This window comes from Brugia malayi (genome assembly GCF_000002995.4).
Source record: "Brugia malayi strain FR3 genome assembly, contig: Bm_v4_ChrX_scaffold_001, whole genome shotgun sequence".
NCBI lineage: Eukaryota > Metazoa > Nematoda > Chromadorea > Rhabditida > Onchocercidae > Brugia > Brugia malayi.
In genome coordinates this window covers 11,563,378-11,582,737 of record NW_025062479.1, presented here as the reverse complement: position 1 = coordinate 11,582,737, position 19,360 = coordinate 11,563,378, and the positions used below count along the sequence as shown (strand labels likewise).

At 31.8% G+C, this 19,360-nt stretch overlaps 1 protein-coding gene across 1 annotated transcript; it reads right to left on the bottom strand.

The window, feature by feature from the left end:
• Positions 1-4,190: 4,190 nt before the first annotated feature.
• Bm2308 (Immunoglobulin I-set domain containing protein) lies at positions 4,191-17,876 on the bottom strand (the record flags this gene model as incomplete). Its single annotated transcript, XM_043074511.1, has 24 exons — positions 4,191-4,270; positions 4,365-4,480; positions 4,686-4,884; positions 5,110-5,250; positions 5,644-5,814; positions 8,009-8,160; positions 8,235-8,421; positions 8,699-8,903; positions 9,028-9,117; positions 9,228-9,416; positions 9,518-9,625; positions 9,762-9,977; positions 10,119-10,266; positions 10,437-10,557; positions 10,971-11,130; positions 11,451-11,581; positions 11,960-12,049; positions 12,277-12,465; positions 12,687-12,860; positions 13,084-13,209; positions 13,437-13,621; positions 15,439-15,538; positions 17,576-17,678; positions 17,760-17,876. 24 exons carry the CDS (start codon positions 17,874-17,876, stop codon positions 4,191-4,193), a joined length of 3,498 nt encoding a protein of 1,165 aa, XP_042930445.1.
• Between the last annotated feature and the right edge of the window lie 1,484 nt (positions 17,877-19,360).

Here is a 19,360-nt window from a genome sequence, read left to right as displayed (position 1 = left end):
TTTTTTTTTTTTCAATTTTAACTAAAGGATAAAATAGTTTGAATGTTAATTATTAAGAAAACAAGAGATAACATAAGAATTCAATCCGTGACCTTTGATAATGTTCAAATTGATTCATAATTGCTAAACATGCTGCATATGTATATACTTTAACAATCCTTTGATTTTGCTATAGTGCTGAAAGCAAAAATATTTCTGTTTCTCAGATATTACCTTAATTGAATGATATAATTACAGAGACCACAATTTCATACTATAAAATTTATCCAGCCTTCTGTTAATTAATCATTCACTGTGTGAAATGCAACTCGTTTGAACAGTGAAGAAAATCTTAACTTTGATCTATTCATCATTCGTTATTTAAAGGTAGGAGAAAAACATACCAGCATCAATTTGTCTGACAAAATTTTCAATTTGATTTTTCCAACTTTTACTCTTATCTCTGCTTAATCTGTTCTAAAATCTTATCAGTATGTAGTCATTAACAACAAATTATTAGATAGGTTTTAATTTCATCAGTAATTAATACCTGTTTTCATTTTAGGTATATCAACAATGATAGCACTTTTTTTGCACTTATTTTCATTACAAAGAATCATTGCTAAATACTTGTTTATCAGCATTATTAGTTCAACATTGTCAGTTCTTTATTTTTTACTAAATCAGTCTTTTATCATTTTCTCGAAATTAGATTGTATGGACCATTAAATTTTTCTATTTTTTGTCAAATTTAACCAGATCTTCTAAAACAAAAGGAAATGAAAAGATAAAAACCTTTGTGTTATAATCACTTTTTTCAATAAATTAACACCATATGATGCAAACGTTACATTTCATTCCAATTGACAAAATATATTAAGAACATGTGTCAAGATCTCACACATTTCTGTTTAGTAAGGAGACACAAATTTCAGTAAGGAGACCTCTATCATCATTTGCTTTATATACACGTCGATTTCTCAGGTGTTTTAAAATTTTACGGAATTAGCGGTAAGTTATGCCAACACAGTTAACTATAATATTAGTCATAGGGTATCATCATGGATTAGGTCATTGAAGTGACAGCCAGTAAGTGACATTCAACATATACTCTGCATCCGATAAAATTTACAGCGAAATTTTGCAAAACTAAATTCTATGTAATTTTTTTATTTTTCTCGAAATACGGAAATCGCAATAAAAAAAAAGAAAACAAAAGAACACATGAAGCGTAGTCCAGAAATCGTTCTTTCCCAAAAAATTTCAATTATTCAGTAAGATATGATATGTGTAAAAGCAGACAACTACAATCAAGGAAACCAATTAACTCAGTTACCGGAATCAGAATTGGCAGAAAGAAAATAGAAGCGCTTCAGTGTTGTCGAACAAAGCCCGAGCCGATCGACAATTATCATTGTTTGAACAGCATAATGAGTAAACGAGAAACAAAAATAAATAAAAACAAAGCACTGACATAAACATTTTTGGATAAAAAACATCAAGCGGTGATAATATCTTAAGTGGAAAAATGTAAACAAACAAAAAGGCGAGAGTTCATAAATGAAGATGGAAAATCAACAAATTGGCAGCACATTCATTGCAGAGAGGATATGCTGTATGCATTTCACTATTAGCCTAATTTGTTCAATCTTTTCATACATTAGCAAACCTGGCTTCAACTGATTAACATAAATATAGCAGCAACAATACTTGAAACTTGTATCAAATTATTAATAATAACAGCTATGTTCAATAGTTCAACTACATATGCACAGATGTAATTCATATATAAATGTGAATGTGTAACATAAGACATTCTGTGACAACAACAAACATGGTCATTCTTTTTTGTTTTTGAATAAAAAGGAAAAAAAAAGGACCTAAGACAAAAAAAAAGATGAAAACCCAAAATTTAAAGCTTATATGATAGTAGACTGTTTGAGTAACATTAGCATAAGTGTAAAACTCTCATACTAACTATTATTATACTCAGTCGAAACCAGATTAATATGAAAATGATACATAAAAATTATCCAACAGTTGCTATCAACGCCATGATGATACAGCATTTTAACTGAATCACAATGGCATAATAACTAAAACATTTTCAAAAAAAGCAAGATGGAAAGTTTCTTCTTTTCCCTCTTGTAAATAATTTTAAAAATATATTCTGGAAGTGAAAATCTGTAAATCTGTATAGAAGTTTTCAGAAAAGAAGAAATTAACTGATATGTTTGTTTCTATATGGTAATTTGCATGGATACTAGTACTTCAAAGCATAAATTTACACTATGATTCAGAGTTTCTTTTTCGGTTTCTTGGAGGATACATTATCATTCCCAAAATATGGTATAATAGCTAATTTCTTTTTTTTTGCTACTAATACGATTTTTATACATAGATAGAGTGATATCCAATCACAAACTGAGAAACACAAAAACCAAAAAAAAATTTTTTTTTCCAACAACAATAGCAGCAACAGTAGGGGAATAATAATCTTATCGACACTTAGGAAACATAAGATAGACCATAAATTAAGGCCTAAATTTTTTCATTTCTAGCGAAGTTGTTGACAAGTACATGCATCTAACAACCATACATTGTATATATGGAAGGGAGTAAAAAAGAACAAAAAGAAAACAAATAAGCAGCTAACAACTGGTAACATTATAATTTTTCTTTTTACCCAAAAAAAGTGAAAGTTCTCCTGTGCTAACAGCGTTGTTATCGACACATGCAAAGAAAAAATTGCAACAATAATATCGAACAACAGCGATCGTTAGACGAGGAAGGAGGGAGGGGAAAAAAAAAGAAAATGGGCGGTATAACATTCTTTTCATAAAACTTGAACAAATGAACGAGTAAAAACAAGAAAAAAACTCCCAATTTCTTGAGCGTTTCTTAAACTTTCTAAAGCAAATTAAAGAAGAAAATGAAGGCTTTTTCCTAAATCAGATTAAAAAAAAAAGTTGAAGACAATCAATTTTCAAGGGAAATTCATTTCACGAGATTTCTTTCACAAAGATTTTTCCATCTTGTGTTAAAAAAACATGAAAAGCAGCAACTTATATTGGAATCAAAATCACAAGAAGGATAAAACCGCCGGTGATCCTATATAATTTTAAAATAAGGGAAACATTATAGGAAAATTAAATGGGAAAATGAAGTGGGGCAATTAACAGGATGAAAGAAATCACAGTACTGGCAACAACAGCCATCGTTTAAAGCAATACAAAAAGAAAACAAATTCATAGCAATCATAGTTGTATTCATATCAACCACTGTACAATTCACCGTTTCAGGGCAGAATAGGAGACAGAGAGAGAGAAAAAAAAAAAGGGAAAGTTCAGGACAATTTGAACAAATTTCATTCTTTAAAAGCATAGTTACCTAAATCAAAGATTGAAAATAAGGAACTAAATTATACCGATGTAGCCAGGAGAGAAAACAATGGAATGTTTGGGTGATTAAAACAAATACACTTTTACAAAGGTATCATACCCTACTTAACTACTCAGATTGAAGTGAAACAGGATGAAAGAAAAGATCGAAATCATTTCGGCAGTTTTGAAAAAATTTAACTAAAAATTCGAAAATTTTGATCGCCGAATTACAACAAATTCAAGGATCCTGCTTGATTTCATTTTAGGAAGAATAAATTAATTGTGAATTTGAAAATGGTACAACAAGAGATCAAGTGTTGCACAAAAACTGGGAGCACAAATCAGTAGTTCCCGTAAAGGTGATACAAAAATTAAGAAAAATAATTCACGTCACGTAAAGAAACCCGCGACTCTGTATCAACATACACACACACAAGTACACACATACACACACATCACATACATAAATCAGATGTAGTGGGAAAGCGTCAGGAAGTGTTTCTAGATACAAAGTATGGAAGAACATTTCTAGCAACTGAATACAAATTAATGATAGTAGGAAGAGCATTGAATTTTTTTTCCCTTGTCATTTTACCACAGAAACATTAGTAGTAACGACAGCAACATTCTCTCTTTTATCAAATACTGCTGCTCTTCAAATTACCATCTGTCAAATTCACTATTAGGATAAGCTCAATAACAACGGGATAACAGGAATTTCAAAACGCATATTAAGATGCCACAACCATAAAGCTTTCCCACAATCACCGGCTAATTCAATAATAGACTTCTTTTATTAGTTCAAAAAAAAAAAAAAAAAACGACTAATCAAACAAACGTCGAAGCACAATCCCTGCCAGGTTTGTCGTTTGTGGTACTCACTAACGTTTTGTTCGGCACATATTGTCCTGCAAGAAAAATTTTCTTTTTCTTATTCATACGAAAATCCGCCATAATTATCCTCCTTCTGACAACCTGCAAATCTATAAACATTAGTTTCACCTATGAAAGAGCCGTCTTCCGTAAATCGCCCAGGATCTGTGTCACCATACTCTGCCATTGAATCGGTTTCTGATTCCGCTTTACTGCCCGTTAATGATCGTTTCTCGTCATCTTCTCTAGAAAATCTTAAACATAAATCATGTCTTATTCTTTAGAAAAAAAAAAAAGTGAAAACACAAAACCATAGCTTATTAAAAAAAAAAACTATTCGACTATCTTACCGCTTGCGACCCCACTGTTCCCACTGATTAAGTGTTATTGCAGTACTTTATATTCAGCTATTGAATTCCAGTTCAAAAATATCATAATTTAAAAACTTACGGCTTAATATATTCACCGAATCCTCTCTCCTTAATGCCAGGTAATATCGGCTGTCTGCCTTGTTGTCTTTCTTTCTCCGATACCGGATATTTTGCGCCACGTTGCCGAGCTGCCACGCATACAATGCAGAGAATAATGAGCAACAGGAGTATAACTAGTAAAATAATAATTAACCACCAAATCCGTGCACTCTGTGGTGCTGTAAAGAAAATAAATTTTCAAATTTCAATCTTTATATAAGAATTTAAGAGAATAATATATTTAAATCAAACGAATCTGAACTGTTTAAATGATTTCTCAGTCTGTCTTACAGTTATCAGAAATTCTAAAAGTTATCTGCGAACAATTGTTAAAATATTGTTAATTCTTGAAAAAAAAAAAAAAAAAAAAAAAGTTAAATAAACAGAAAAATTAGAAAACTGACCACTTCCAGTGGTACTAATGTGTGAAACAGTTGATTCTGTTTCCCGGATATTTCCAGATTGATCACGTTGCTTTGAGACAACGACCACATCGTATTTTGTTCCTGGCTCCAAATCGCCAATTTGAACACTGAGATCATCATCTAAAAATTTTTGCACCAAATTTGGATGTTAAAAAAAATCTTAATCACAGGTGAAATATATCTTTTAAGTGAAACAAACCAGTATAGCAAATCACTACTCTACACTACTATTACTCAAAGATCACCTTTCCGACCCATACTTATATATGGTATCTCATGTATAAAGACAATATCAATTGTAACAAATCATTCCATTTGCTCAATTCACTCACAAACAACTTGTCAAAGTATCATATTCTGAAACTCGAGGTAAGAAAACAGACAAAAAAAAAAGAAGATAAAACATAATGGCATCGTCTATTAGTCACGCCTTCATTCCTGTCTAGATTAGTCAAGATGTAAATTATTTAGCAATTAAATGATTAAGGAAAAGAGAAAGTAAATAAGATACACCTTTTGGTTCTGCAATTCCCCATTCATCATCTCCAACTTTTCGATATTTGACATACAAATCACTACCAACCGGTCGCCCTTCATTTTTGTCGAATTCACCCGGTGCCAGCGTTACATTGATAAAATCATCACCAACACCGCTCTCCTCCAAATGTGGCTGCTCCGGCTCCACTGTAAACTGACAAGTAAGAAAAATGCAATACTACGATATCAAAGATTCAAATCCATCAATCTTAAAATTGAAATTTTTAACCTTTGAAGAAAAATTCTTAATAGTATGTAACATAATTCCACTTATTGTATTAACTTTAATAAAAAACAATTGTCTAACATTAATAGCGAAAAATAACTTCATAAGTAGCAATAACCATTTCTTTATGCTAATGTTGCTGATAACTTATCATCCCAAAGACAAAGTTCGCAATTTGCAATGAACAAAACAACAAAACTGTGACGAATCACTCCAGAAATAAAATGAAAGAAATTGTTAACGTAATGCAAAAATAAAATAGGAGCTACTTGAAACAAAAAAAAAATTCAGTGTGTCACTTATTTCAGACAAATGTTTTGCTTGAGATAAGGTGAAAACACACAGACACATACATACGACGCATACATGAATAAAAGTGCAAATACCATTAGAAACTTCCGCCCAAATGCACCATGGTTGCAGTATGAATAAAATTATGACAGTAATAAGTAATAATGCCATTAATGATTGAAGCTTTTAGAAATTTTATGTCGAGAAATAGAAAATTGGTGATCAGAGTGAATTAAAACGCTCTAGGCATATATTTTTAAGCCTAGCATATAAAAGTAAATGAATATGCATATATGACAGATCTAAGAATTGTTGTTGCTGCCTTACTCAACTGCTAAATATATATATATATATATATATATATAACAGCTCAGTCTGAAAGAATCACTGAAGAGAAAGAGGTGTGCTGTCCAACAGCTGGGTTCAGATGGAAGTAAAAAGCGAAGTGTAACTGCTTATGTCTTCATCTACAACGCCCACTGTGACAAAACATCTGATCCAAAACCAATAAGATCGAAATCTTTCACCACTTTGAAGGGATTATCGCAAATAAAAGCGGAGACGGACAACAAAAAGTATACTTAAATATTTGTGCAGTGAATTGGCCTGTTATCGATCCTCCTTTCAAAAATTGTATCATTAAAACAATATTTTGATGATACTACGACTGACTACTACTATGCTGTTAAATAAAAACATCGTAATCAACACAACAGTAACAAAAATTCTCTTCTGACAATCACCAAGCTATACACCTAATGATTTCTGAAAGTTTCCATGTACTATATATCTTATGATACTAACACCCATCCTAATCTGTTTACCTATCTTCTTCATATCTATTTCAATTAAAGTGGAAAGCATACCTTTCCCTTACTGATGTTGTCATTCCCTCGTAAGGAGTCCAAGTGTGGTCAAACACATTCTCCTATTACTTCAATAATTATCAGGGACATTACCTTCGTCACCTTTACCAATCTTTCCCTTTTCCACTCTCTTCTCTTTCTACTTCTTGCTTTAATGTCTAAGTAATTAGCAGATATATTCCGTCAGCTTAAATACAACACTCTTCACAAAACAATAGACCACACAAATCGAAGAGCAGGAAAATTTCCAGTACTAACTAGCATGAATATCCAGAGATCATTACAAATATCATACAGCAGTTTGCGACAAATAACCAATCAGGATCTAATATACAAATAATTTGGCAGATAGATGTGACTCAAATTATTAATCATTATTTTAACAAGTATTAAAATAACAACTGACATATGCAGTATGAAATTCTATACGAAACCTTGATCTAAAATTCTTAAGATATCAAATTCTTCAAAACCATCAAGAAAAAATGCCAATCATCGAGTACATTTCTAATGCGATGACACGGTTATTCGAACATATCATGAACTAACATTCTTATACAGATTCGTAGTGTTCAGCGTAATTCTGCTTTATGTAATTTTGATCACCTTGTTCAAACTAGTCCAACTATTATTGACAATCAATACATACACTGTTAACTTTATAAAATTGTTTAGGAAAAACCTCCGTAAGAGAATTAGTAATTAAAACAATTGAATTTGATCAGGGACAGAAAAAAATCACATTCTTTGCGTACCTATTTCAAAATCGGCTTCCTCTACTTCACAAAAATTCACATCGAAATTCATCTTTATTCTAGTTCTCCCCTATATCCTAGTTTTTCACGAGAGACAATGGGACTAGATAACTACAAAAATGAAATTTATATGGTTATTTTTTACCTAATAACATGCCATTCACTCACAACAACTTATTCATGCTTTCGATAGCAAAACTTACGAAAGAATTTTATATCCTCAGGTAAGGTCATGACATCTTTTGAGTTTGGATCGCCTCGACCAGCATTTGTATTTCCATAAACAATAAATCGATATTTACTATCGTTCTCCAAGTTCGATATCCTTAGGAATCGCTCCCCTGGTTGAGTTTTTCTGAAGGATTTTTCAAAATAACTATCTTTTACAATGCATTATTTCGGACCAGTTGGAAATTGCAAGGAATTCACCTAATAGGGCATCTTTCTCTTTGCTCCATTAAACCATCTGCATTTATAGAGCATATCTCAACCGAATATCCGGTCAAACGACCATTGTAATGTCGTGGCTGATCCCATCGTATAGCAACAATAGCACTTTCTCGCTCATTACGTCCATTCATGGGATATGCTTCCAAATTTCGTACCGGAGTTGGAACTATAAAATAATTTATGAATGAAATTCAAACACAGCTTGTAGAAATATATGAGTGAATGGATTCTTATGTTTCCAAACTAATACATGCTATATAAAGAGAATGTTGCTAATCTGTATATATTTCTGTTTGCAAATTCCGTAAAAACCACAAGGTTATCTCAACAACATCTTGAAACATCACGAAGTGACTTCTTCAAGTTACTATTTAAACTGATGAGTAAAAAGAGAGATGGAACAACTATGCTTACACAAAAAATTTAAATATTTGCAAATCTACCTCCTTCTTTTGTCCGGAATGAAATCGGATCAGTCGGTGTGCCATCATTTTGCCCATTCATTACCGCAATTTGTGCATAATTAATACTGTTCGGTTGTAGACCAAATATTGTGGCACTTTTTTTATTCGGTGCAACGATAACGCTGCGCTTCTCACCATATACATTCGTCTGTGAAGTTGAAACTTCACCCGTCGATCTTCTCAACTATAACAAAAAGAAAAATACATGCAACACTGTAAAAGTCATTAGCTGGCACGACATTCATAACTGAACTGTGAATCCAGAAATCAAAGGATAAGAAAGAACAGATAAAGGCAAGCAAATATACCACTGAATGTCTCCTTAGTCGTACAATATTCCCCGTTTCTAATTCATTTTCATTGCTTTCATTTTCATCTTCTTCAGGCCAAAAGATAATCTGTAATTCTTTTTTTATGCTGACTTTCAAAATTGCTTTCGAAAAAACTTCCAAAAGTTTTGACTTTTAAAATTTTGATAAAATAAAATCCAGACGATTAAATAAATAACCTTTATTCCAGTGAAATTTCCTTGCACTTGTTGCGGATCAATTGAATCCCATTCGAAAGTTGCCGATGTTGAATCCGATGTAATGAGTTTGAACCCAGTTGGTGTAAAACCGGGATCACCTTCACCTGTTCTTCCTTCTATAGACTGCGGTGAAACATTGGATGTTCCATTTTCATTTGCAGCACGAACCTATAAAGTCCAGTAATTTCTGAGAATTGTTATCGATATATTATTATTACTATTTATTTGCATTTTTGAATTTCATAGATAAGAAAATTTGAAATATTCACCTGGACTTCATATAGTCGGAACGGCTCTTCGACTGAGAGTTCAATGGTGTGGCGATCACTGTATGGATCTTCTACTATCTCTTCCTTCCATTCAGCATCCGATCCAGCCTGAACAAATTCATGCCTTATTTGTTAGTAGCGCAAACTTCCTTCTTCTTGTAGCAATTATTAAAAGAAAATTTGCGAAACTAGTAAGTTTTTGCTTTTAACCCCTGCATGTAAAATTTTAGCGAAGAAAACTTACGGGTCGATATCGAATAATATAATGGAAATTGCGTCCATTCCAATCTTCTCTTGACATTGGCTTCCAGAAAACAATTAAATTCTCTGGTCGTGTTCCAGTCGCAGAAACACTTTCTGGATTTCTATCAGGTACTCGTGCCGGTGTTATACAACCACCATTTACATTTGTTGGTGCTCCGTCACCGAAATCATTGCGACCAAAAACGCGAAAACGATACTGAAAAATTGAGTACAACATTGGTTTTCAACTTTGTATACTAATATGGAAAAGCAATTTTGACAGAAGTAAACTGCTAATTAATTTACTTTAAAAGTAGTTTCATGCATAATTCGATTTAAAAAAGAAAGTAGAACACACCTTGCCAAATGGCCGAAGTGATACATCGATCGTACCTTTTACTATACGTTGATTATCATCTATTGTTTGCAAGGAATCGGCCAAAGCAGGATGAGGATGTGTTAACCAAACCACAACATCAGTTTCTTCATCAATTTGATATTGTGCCCTAAAATTCTAAATTATGCATGTAAATCAAGAATCCCCAACAGATTCCTTTAATTTCCGACTGAACCAAAAAGAGTTAATTTTGAAAAACGACACGAACAAAAATTGCCAGCAAAAAAAAGTTATATTTCGGTTACAACTTAAAATTTATGGAATTCTAACTGGATATACCAAATTTCTTTTATTGGAGCACTGAAATCAATATCCTCCATATATTCAAAATTGATGGACGCTATTTGGGCAGTATCGTCACATTTTGTGAGAAATGCCATATGGACTGGATTTGGAACATCTAAAATTAGAAACTATTAAGCCACTGCTACGCTTATTTAAGTCTCAAATCATACCATGCATTTTTCTCTTAAAGAAAACTTAAGTGATTCCATCCTTTTCCGATGATAAAGACTAAATTTGACACAAAAATTAAAATCCCTTGACAAATTCCCTTAACGATTCATATTTAAACTCAATAACACATTCTGTTATTCATTTATCCGTCTGTTGCATCATTGGTTTGACTTCCCTATATGTCAAGCACGGCTTGTAGCATCGCAGACTTGCGATACTAGTTGAACTTGAAAAATTCAATTTCTAAATATAAATTTACCATGCTTTAACATTTACCTTCCCGATTATATATATATATTAACTTGTGCACTATTATGCGTCTCGGTATAACTTTTATAATGATTCATTTATACGTACCATCGACACCAACTTGAACTGATTTCTCCGCTGAATCCAATGCAGTCTTCGCGATGCACGTATATATCGCAGCATCATATCTTGCTGGATTTGTAATAATCAGTGAATTTTTGTCGGTAATGAGATAATGACCGGATTGGATGTATTGTTCGATTAACGGCTACAATAGCACTTTCTATAGGATATGTAAATGGCAAGTGATACTTGACTAAAGGAACTAGAAAAATTAGCCGACAAAATTATGCAAAATTCACTATTATTTATTTCGCCTACAGTTACTAATTTAAGTAATAGTAGGATTACTACGCTGTTATTAGTTTCAGAATAGCACTCAGTTATATGAATCTAATATTAGTTGTATTTTATTTCATTTCAGTGTCACTGGTTTTTTTTATCAAATATCTGAAGGAAGCTTTCCACATTCCCCTTCATATTGAAAATTTAAATTGATATTACAACTATTAACTCTGTTCTCATTACCTTCCCATTAACAAGCCACTCATAAGTAACTTCGAGATTTTCGTCATGTTGAGCCCTGCACGACAGTTCAAGTCGCTGACCGGCCAGAACTTTTTCCAAAGGCCTTTCAAATGGTTCCAATCGTGTTGCTTCTGAAAATTTCATTTTCTCTTTGCAGAGAATTTAGAACTCTTGTCTCTTCTCATCTTATTTATGCATGCCTTTTGCGTTTGCGTATGAAAAAAAGGTTATTAAGAACCCTTTATCATTTTCAGTATGATAGTAGTATTAACTAGCTTGGCAAGCGCTAATTCGAAATGAAACTAGAAATAATCTTTTACATATCACTCTTTCCAAAACACAACCTTTGTTCGCTTATGATAAGTAATATTCTTTCACTAACATCTAGTTAAGCTCTTTCAAATGTAATGAACTAACAATCAAGGAGAAGTACTCAAGTTATTCTTTATAGCAGCATCCTCCCTCTCTCAAAACACTCATACATGTTGAAAAAAAAATGTTTATCTAACCCCGTATAATTATATGTGCTGTTCCTTTTTCTGTACCATGTTTATTCGTCCCAGTACATGTGTATTCACCTTCCGCATCTCGACCAACCGCTGCAAATAAACTTTCAATATAATTATAATATTAATTGCTATATAACTTCACTATCTCTCCATTCATAAAACGCAGTAAAGGTAAAATTCAGCTTTGATTATTTTAATTTCCCTTAAACAACAATACCACAAAAAAAAAGAACAAAAACGAAAAAAAAGAAAACAAAAGGAAGATTTTGAACATTTACAAGTCATGAGCACTTAGAAGCATTCAAAAATTAACGAACCATCAATAATGAGTTTCCCTTCTCCATCAGCATCTGCTGGTACGATATGATGCCTCAAACCGTGCAACACAGCGCTATCCCATGTAATATTAACATTTGGTGAAGCAAAAAATTTGCATGACAATGTTACATTTTGGCCAATTACAGCTTCGATTTCACCCGGATCAGAAAGAAGTTCTGGTTTGAAAGCTAAAAATGTTAGGAAATCGAATGTCGTCAAAAAAACTGTGAATTAACGATTAGAATAGTCTTTTAGACCCATCATCGAATGACGATCTCTTAAGTTTGTAGAGTACGGAAATTTAGGAAAAATATAATTCCTTTAACAGTTATACAAAAATTTTAGTCATACTTGTTTTTTTTTTTTTTTTTTCTTGTTTATTTTCTGACAAATACACGACACTACTTACCAAGAAGATTGAGGTAGAAATTGGCCCACAAATATCCGTGCTTGTTTTCCGCTTTGCACTGATAAACAGCATTATCGCCGCTACCAGCAATACCTTTTTTAACGTTCTTCAGTGTTAGGACACTTCCTGTTATTTCCCAATTTCTGTTGACATCATCATCCCTTGGTTTCATCTCTAAGCAAGAAAATTATTTAGACATATACTTCAGGAAGCTATGAAAACTTAACAATAAGTATGCAGTGAAATTAAAAAACGATCTACAGCAAATTTTGAAAGCGGTAATTTTGTTAGTAATTGACAAATTATATGTGTAGGAAGAAAAAAAAAAGATAAATTTTAAAAGATAAAAGCTATGGCCTTTGAACAAAAAGATTTTTTCTAAAAATATAAAACTAACCAACGCCATTCTTGAAAAATGAAATCGCAGGGGCTGGCTTCCCGTTGGCACTACAGTCAAAAGTTACATCCTCACCTTCGCTCGTTCGTTTGTTTGGCGGTGGACCTGCCGTCCAATAAGGTGCAGCTACAAAGTAAAAAGAAATAGCATTGGAAAGGTTTAAATTTTGTATTATTCCAACCCTATCACCGGTAATATCCTAAATTAATAGTTGGAAATAATACATTCCTCCTTATAACTCTCTTTCATCCTGATCAAATTGCAGCCATGTTTGGTAGAAATAAACAGCTAATTTAACATCAATCTATTCACTACTGATAAATCTCAAAATCACTTCATAAAACTAAATGAACCTTCAACGACAACGTCGAATCTACGATCCAAATTGGGATGAGCTTTAAAAATGCATTCATATATGCCTTCTGTTTCTACACTAACATTAAAAACCAATGTTTTTCCATATGATTCGTAGGTATAACGTGAATCATCCTCCAAAATATCAAAACCATTATACCGCCATATAGGTTTTGGTTCCGGACTAAAATTATATTTCAAAAATCAACATATCTTGCTTAAATCGCTAGATGGGAGAAAAATTCCTTCTCCGAAAAAGTCTTACAATATCTGTACATTTTAGATTTGTTTCAATACCAATTATACCGATATGTTGAAAGCTAAAAGGACAAGAAAATACCATTCAACAGGGCTGTGTAAACAAAAACAACTGGACAAATATGAAACACGATCATCTAGAGAAGATAACTACGTGCAATAAATAACATACTTTCATTCAGTTAAATTAAATACCTTAAAATGCAGATAAACAAAAGATGATGATCGATAATTAAAATGTTTAATTTAATAAGGAAGTGAATTATGATAGAACTTCTCGAAGAAATACGTCGGGATACCATCAGATAAAGAAATCTTGCTTTTATCATGCTTTTTAAACATATTAATTTTCCTTTATCTTCCTAAATATATTAATTTCTCATATTTCGAAATGAAAAATACCAAAACAAAACAGTAAAAAGTTAATTTTTCTGAAAAAAAACCCAGTTCTTATAAATTTGTATATAATATATTGACTCGCAGCGTAATCCGAATTTTTTTTTCTTTGGCGAGAAAAAAAGGAATAATTTGCAGTTTAAAATCGATACTCGGAAGTTTTCTCCTTAATAAAAGAGGAAGGGAAAAAAAGACTACATTTTCACTTTTCGAAATATGAGAAAAACTGCTACATTTTCACTAAGCTTTAGCTCAAAGTCTGTAATACTCTTCTGAAAAAAGGCAAAGACGAAAGACACACGAGTGCTTGCTATACTCCAATTAAAGAGTCTAATTTACAATTTACACAGCCCTCATTAGCCATTACTAGAAATGGTCAACTGGAAATTCGATAAATCCAAAAAAAAAAAAGATGAAATAAGAACAAAAAATAAAAGTTAAACAGAGAATAATAAGGAATAAGGGCTGCGTTAAAGCAGCATTTAGAGCATTCTTATTCTGGAATTAAAAGATCAATGTCTTAGCGTAACTTTAATGAGAAATTTTAAATGTCGAAAACTTTTGCAAAGAAACTTTATATTTGGAATCTCTTGGAATTTGTTCGAAAGAAAAACAGTGCAGTAGTCGTTTGCAACATATTTTGGGACAGAAAATTAATTGAAAAAACCTTGAAAGTAATTCTGATAAAATGCTTATAAAATTATTTTCAAAAATAACGGAAAAAAGCGAATAAAAGACTTCAACAAAATCAACATCACTCCTTTCTCACCTCCTATCAGTTCAAAAACCTTGCAGTTCAGAAACTAACATATTTCAGATTTAAAGTATAATTCAATAAATACAATACAATTGCAATAGATACCTCAAACTTTCAAAATTGTAGTAAATATGGCAATGATTTACAAATTTGCCATAAACACAATTTTCTTTCTCAAATCAAAAAAAAAAAGTAAATAAAAAATCAATATACCGCATAATAAAATTCCGCGATATGTTACGGGAAGAATTGGCTATGACGGATGAACAAATAACTATTACTGGAGAAGAACAACACAAAACAAGACAGACAGAAGAAACTGTTGATTGGAAATGATACGGTAATAAACAAGATAAAAAGAAATCCCAAAGATGATATTACGATTTTAAGCAATGTCTTAAAATGAACACAAAAACAAAAAACAGAAATGTCGAAATCAAAAAGTAGATATATCACACAAACCATATATATAGGAAATTTTCACGGTATACTATACTATTTCGCTGTTGCGATTAGTATTTCTACACTCAGGATTCATTATTTATTATGATTATAACTTTCGTTGTAATTTAAAACAAGCAAAAACTTACTATCCACTGAAGAAGCAGTGCAGCTTATGCGTGTTACCTTCCAGTGCAATCGGAGAGCTCTGATTTACATACTGTTCGCTGGGAGGTATCGGTGAAGTCACTGCAGTAATTAAATGCTTTAAGAGGTCATAATAATATCTATAGAGTGACAAGTTATGAATTAATTAATTGAAACTTCGTCATAATATATTATAGGAAAACAATTACGACATACTTAGGATTTCTTATTTGCTGCTCTCCTTCTTCCCTTCTTTCTCTAGAAGTTTAGACTTAATTTTCTATATAACATAAATGACAAAAGCCGTGAAGCAGAGAGAAAACAGAAAGTCTGATGAAAACAAAGAAAAAAGGAAATCTATACTCTTTGATGTCATTCATAGTATTCACACAAAGTAAAACAATTGGTACTACCGTCACTTCTTCACTGTAACATTTTAATTCAAATTTTTTCTTTCCAGATCCCAACTATAGCTAATGAACCCCATGTAATACTTCAACTCCCACCAAATAGAATCCAAAGTTTACATTTAAAATTACAATTTTTACAACAGAAACAATCACTCTCCTCTCTGTTCTACCTCATTCCTCCCTCCTCGGAAAAAAAATTATATAGAGATAAAATTACAAAAAATTTGGCCACTGAAGATTGAAACTAGGATTTTAACACATGAATGAAAGCTTTTAGTTGATGAGCAGCAAAATCGAACACAAATCGATTGTTAATATGGTAGAAATAGATTAATCACTTTCAAATGGCATGTCATATTTTTATCTTTTTGGAAATGAGTAAGAAACAAATGGCTCATCAACATAATATACATCAAATAACGTCCTGTCCTCTAAAAAACGTGTTTCGAACCTTCTTCTTTCAAATATCTCCCAAATCACTGTTATCCAATTCAGAAAATCAATTATAGAAAAGATTGGCACAAAAAATCCAAGAAATTGAACAAATTTTGGAACTCAAGGTCAAGTGAAAATTAATCTTAAAATTATGGGTACGCAAAAAACTTAACAATAATAGACAAAAGTCCCTTTTGACCCAAAAGAAAAAAAAATTCAAGAAAATTATTACATGAAAAAACTGGTTATCATTTCATAAATAAAAAAAACTGTTCTATGCTTTACCCTACCGAGTATATCTACAAAAGGAAAAAAGAATGTAAAATATGATTTATTCTGAAAAAATTTTTTCGTGTTGTTATGTTTCAACAAAATAATTAATATTTGGAGTAAAGCGCAAACTAAAAACAATTATTTACTCTACCATCAAGTCTAATTTCTCGTTTATTCACACTGTACGTTGCTTATCAATTTTGTTTTTGCATTCATAATGATTATTATATATAGCCGCTCTCCAGTAAAGGATTACCAAGAGAAAATATAGAGCTTGGTGTAAAGTAACTTTAAGGTGTCTAAAATACCTGAATGTTAAAATGATTCAAAATGTAGCAATTTTGGGATTACATTTCCTTAATTCTGTGATTTTTCAAAGGAAAACAATAAATATGAGAAAGAAGAACCGAAACATTTTTTTTAAACAGAAGGTTAAAATAAAGTACAATGAATCAAAATATTCTGCGATTGATGGTTTTCATGTTTTGGAATTAAACAAAAAATTTTTACATCTTAAAAACTTGCATTCGTTAGCTTAAAGCATTTTTCATCTTACAAAAACAATTCTACCTTTGTTTTCGACAATCAGTAAGACTATTTGATAACTTTGTGTAAGCAGTTTCATGGTTCAGTTTCTACCAAACACATTTATTTAACAGAAATTTTAAAAATCAAAAGGAAAAATTAGAAAAAGAAGAAAAATTTTACAATGAAAACTGTCAAAACTGCTTGTATCTAACTGATTTAGCAATTAGAAAGTTAGTAGTTCAAATTATTTGGTCTTATTTGATTGATCAAAATAACACGGTAATTGGTTTTCACTTAAATTATCGAAAATGTTTCAGATATGAATTCATTCTATTTAGAACTATTCCCTTTTTATTCTAATCATTGCCATTTTACAAACCATACTACTGTTGTTCAAACAAAAGTTTGTATAGAAATTATAAAAATCAAAAGGAAAAATAAATAGAAAACGAATTACAACAAAACGAAAAGAAAGGAATAAAAAAAATCTTACATGCTCGTCGACGATTTTTTGTAACATCGAGTCGAAATTGATTACCAAATTTGTAATCTCTTAGTTTGGTATTTTCAGCTGTACACGTATAATAACGATTTGGCTTGAAATCAGATTCTTTAATGTGATGAAAATAAATGGTACCCTGAAAATGATGAATAAACGAGTAAATATGAATGCTTACCACCGATAGAGTCAACAATATGTACAGTTGAAGGACAAGTGTCGTGAAGCAACGTGCTGCTATTGTTGTTGTTGTTGGTGCTGTAACTGACGTTTTCTTCCTTTTCACCCAAACCATTTATCCAGGCTATTGTTTGTTTATATGTTTTATATTGTATTATTGTTATTACAGCAGCAATCCCTTTATTGTCTGCTATTATAGTTCACAGATATCGTTGTGATCTGATTGAAGAATTGCAATCAATTTAAATTTACACTTAATAGAATGCAATACAAATTAGACGGTAATATTAGCAATAGCATCGAATAAGTTGAAATATGTGGGAAAAAAAAAGCGATATAGTAATGAATAAATAAGTGAAGATAAACAATCCTAGTATTCTCACGCTTCCATACACGAGTTATGAAAGTGTTCCGACTAGTTAACCAACCGGTTTGTCTTATTACCAACTCAGATGTAATTCATTTATAAAGTACACATTCTATTCTTATCCAAAAATATGCAAATTCCCCATCACTACACTGCACCACGAACAACGACAACAATAGCAATAACAACAACAGCAATAATAATAACAATATAATCATAGCAGTGCTTACTACTGTTGCTATCGCTATTTCGGCTGCATGTACAACAGTGATTAATACATGATGATAACAGCAGAACCGATATGGCTAAGTGACAGGTAAATAAAGAAACAAACAAGTAAACAAACAATGATAACGATGCTGATTGAGAAGAGTAGAATGACAAATCAAAAGAAAAAAACAAGCAGACAGATGGAGCATACAGATAGTGACTGCAAAGGTTGAAATTGCTGCCCGTTTGAAAGAGGAGAGAGTAAAAAGAAGTAAGAGAACCGAGGAAAAGTCGAAAAAGAGGATGGGGAAGATGAGAATGGAAAAGAAGGAAGGGTTAGGAGAAGAATGAGGAAGAGGAAGAAGGGGAGAGAGAGAAAGAGAGGAGAATAATTCTGGCTGATAATAAATAGAAATGCGACTAGAATAGAAAAGCAAGAAGAGCAGAAAGTGAAAAGAAAAAAGCCGTAAAGAGTAGTATGAAATGAATGATTTAATAAAAATGCCTGCAAATTTAGCATCAATTAAGAAATGTTATGTGTGACATTCTATATGAAACATTTGAAAGGGCATAACAAGTATATAAAAGTAAGCAGTGGCGAAAAAGGGAACGCATTCCGTACATACACACATACATATAAACATGCACATACATACACACATACGCAGACATAACGGAATAAGAACGAAGTTAACCGGCCGGAACGAAGATAGCCCAATTGTGCCATAGAAATAGTGGGCAGGAAGAAGCATAAATCAAATGTATAAATAAATATACATATGTATAGGTAATCTGTATATAGTTAAATGTTATGTCCCGATCACGCAACTATGGTAAATATATGGTAACCACATCCCATTACTATCACCGCCATTTTATTTATCAATTGCACACACAAAATTATAATCGTAATAACAGCAAACAATCTCTCTCTATTCGTTCATTCATCATTTCTTTTACATCAACTCTTTTAATTATTCATTTGTAGGAAAAATAAAAAAAAAAGTTTCGATGGATAACTT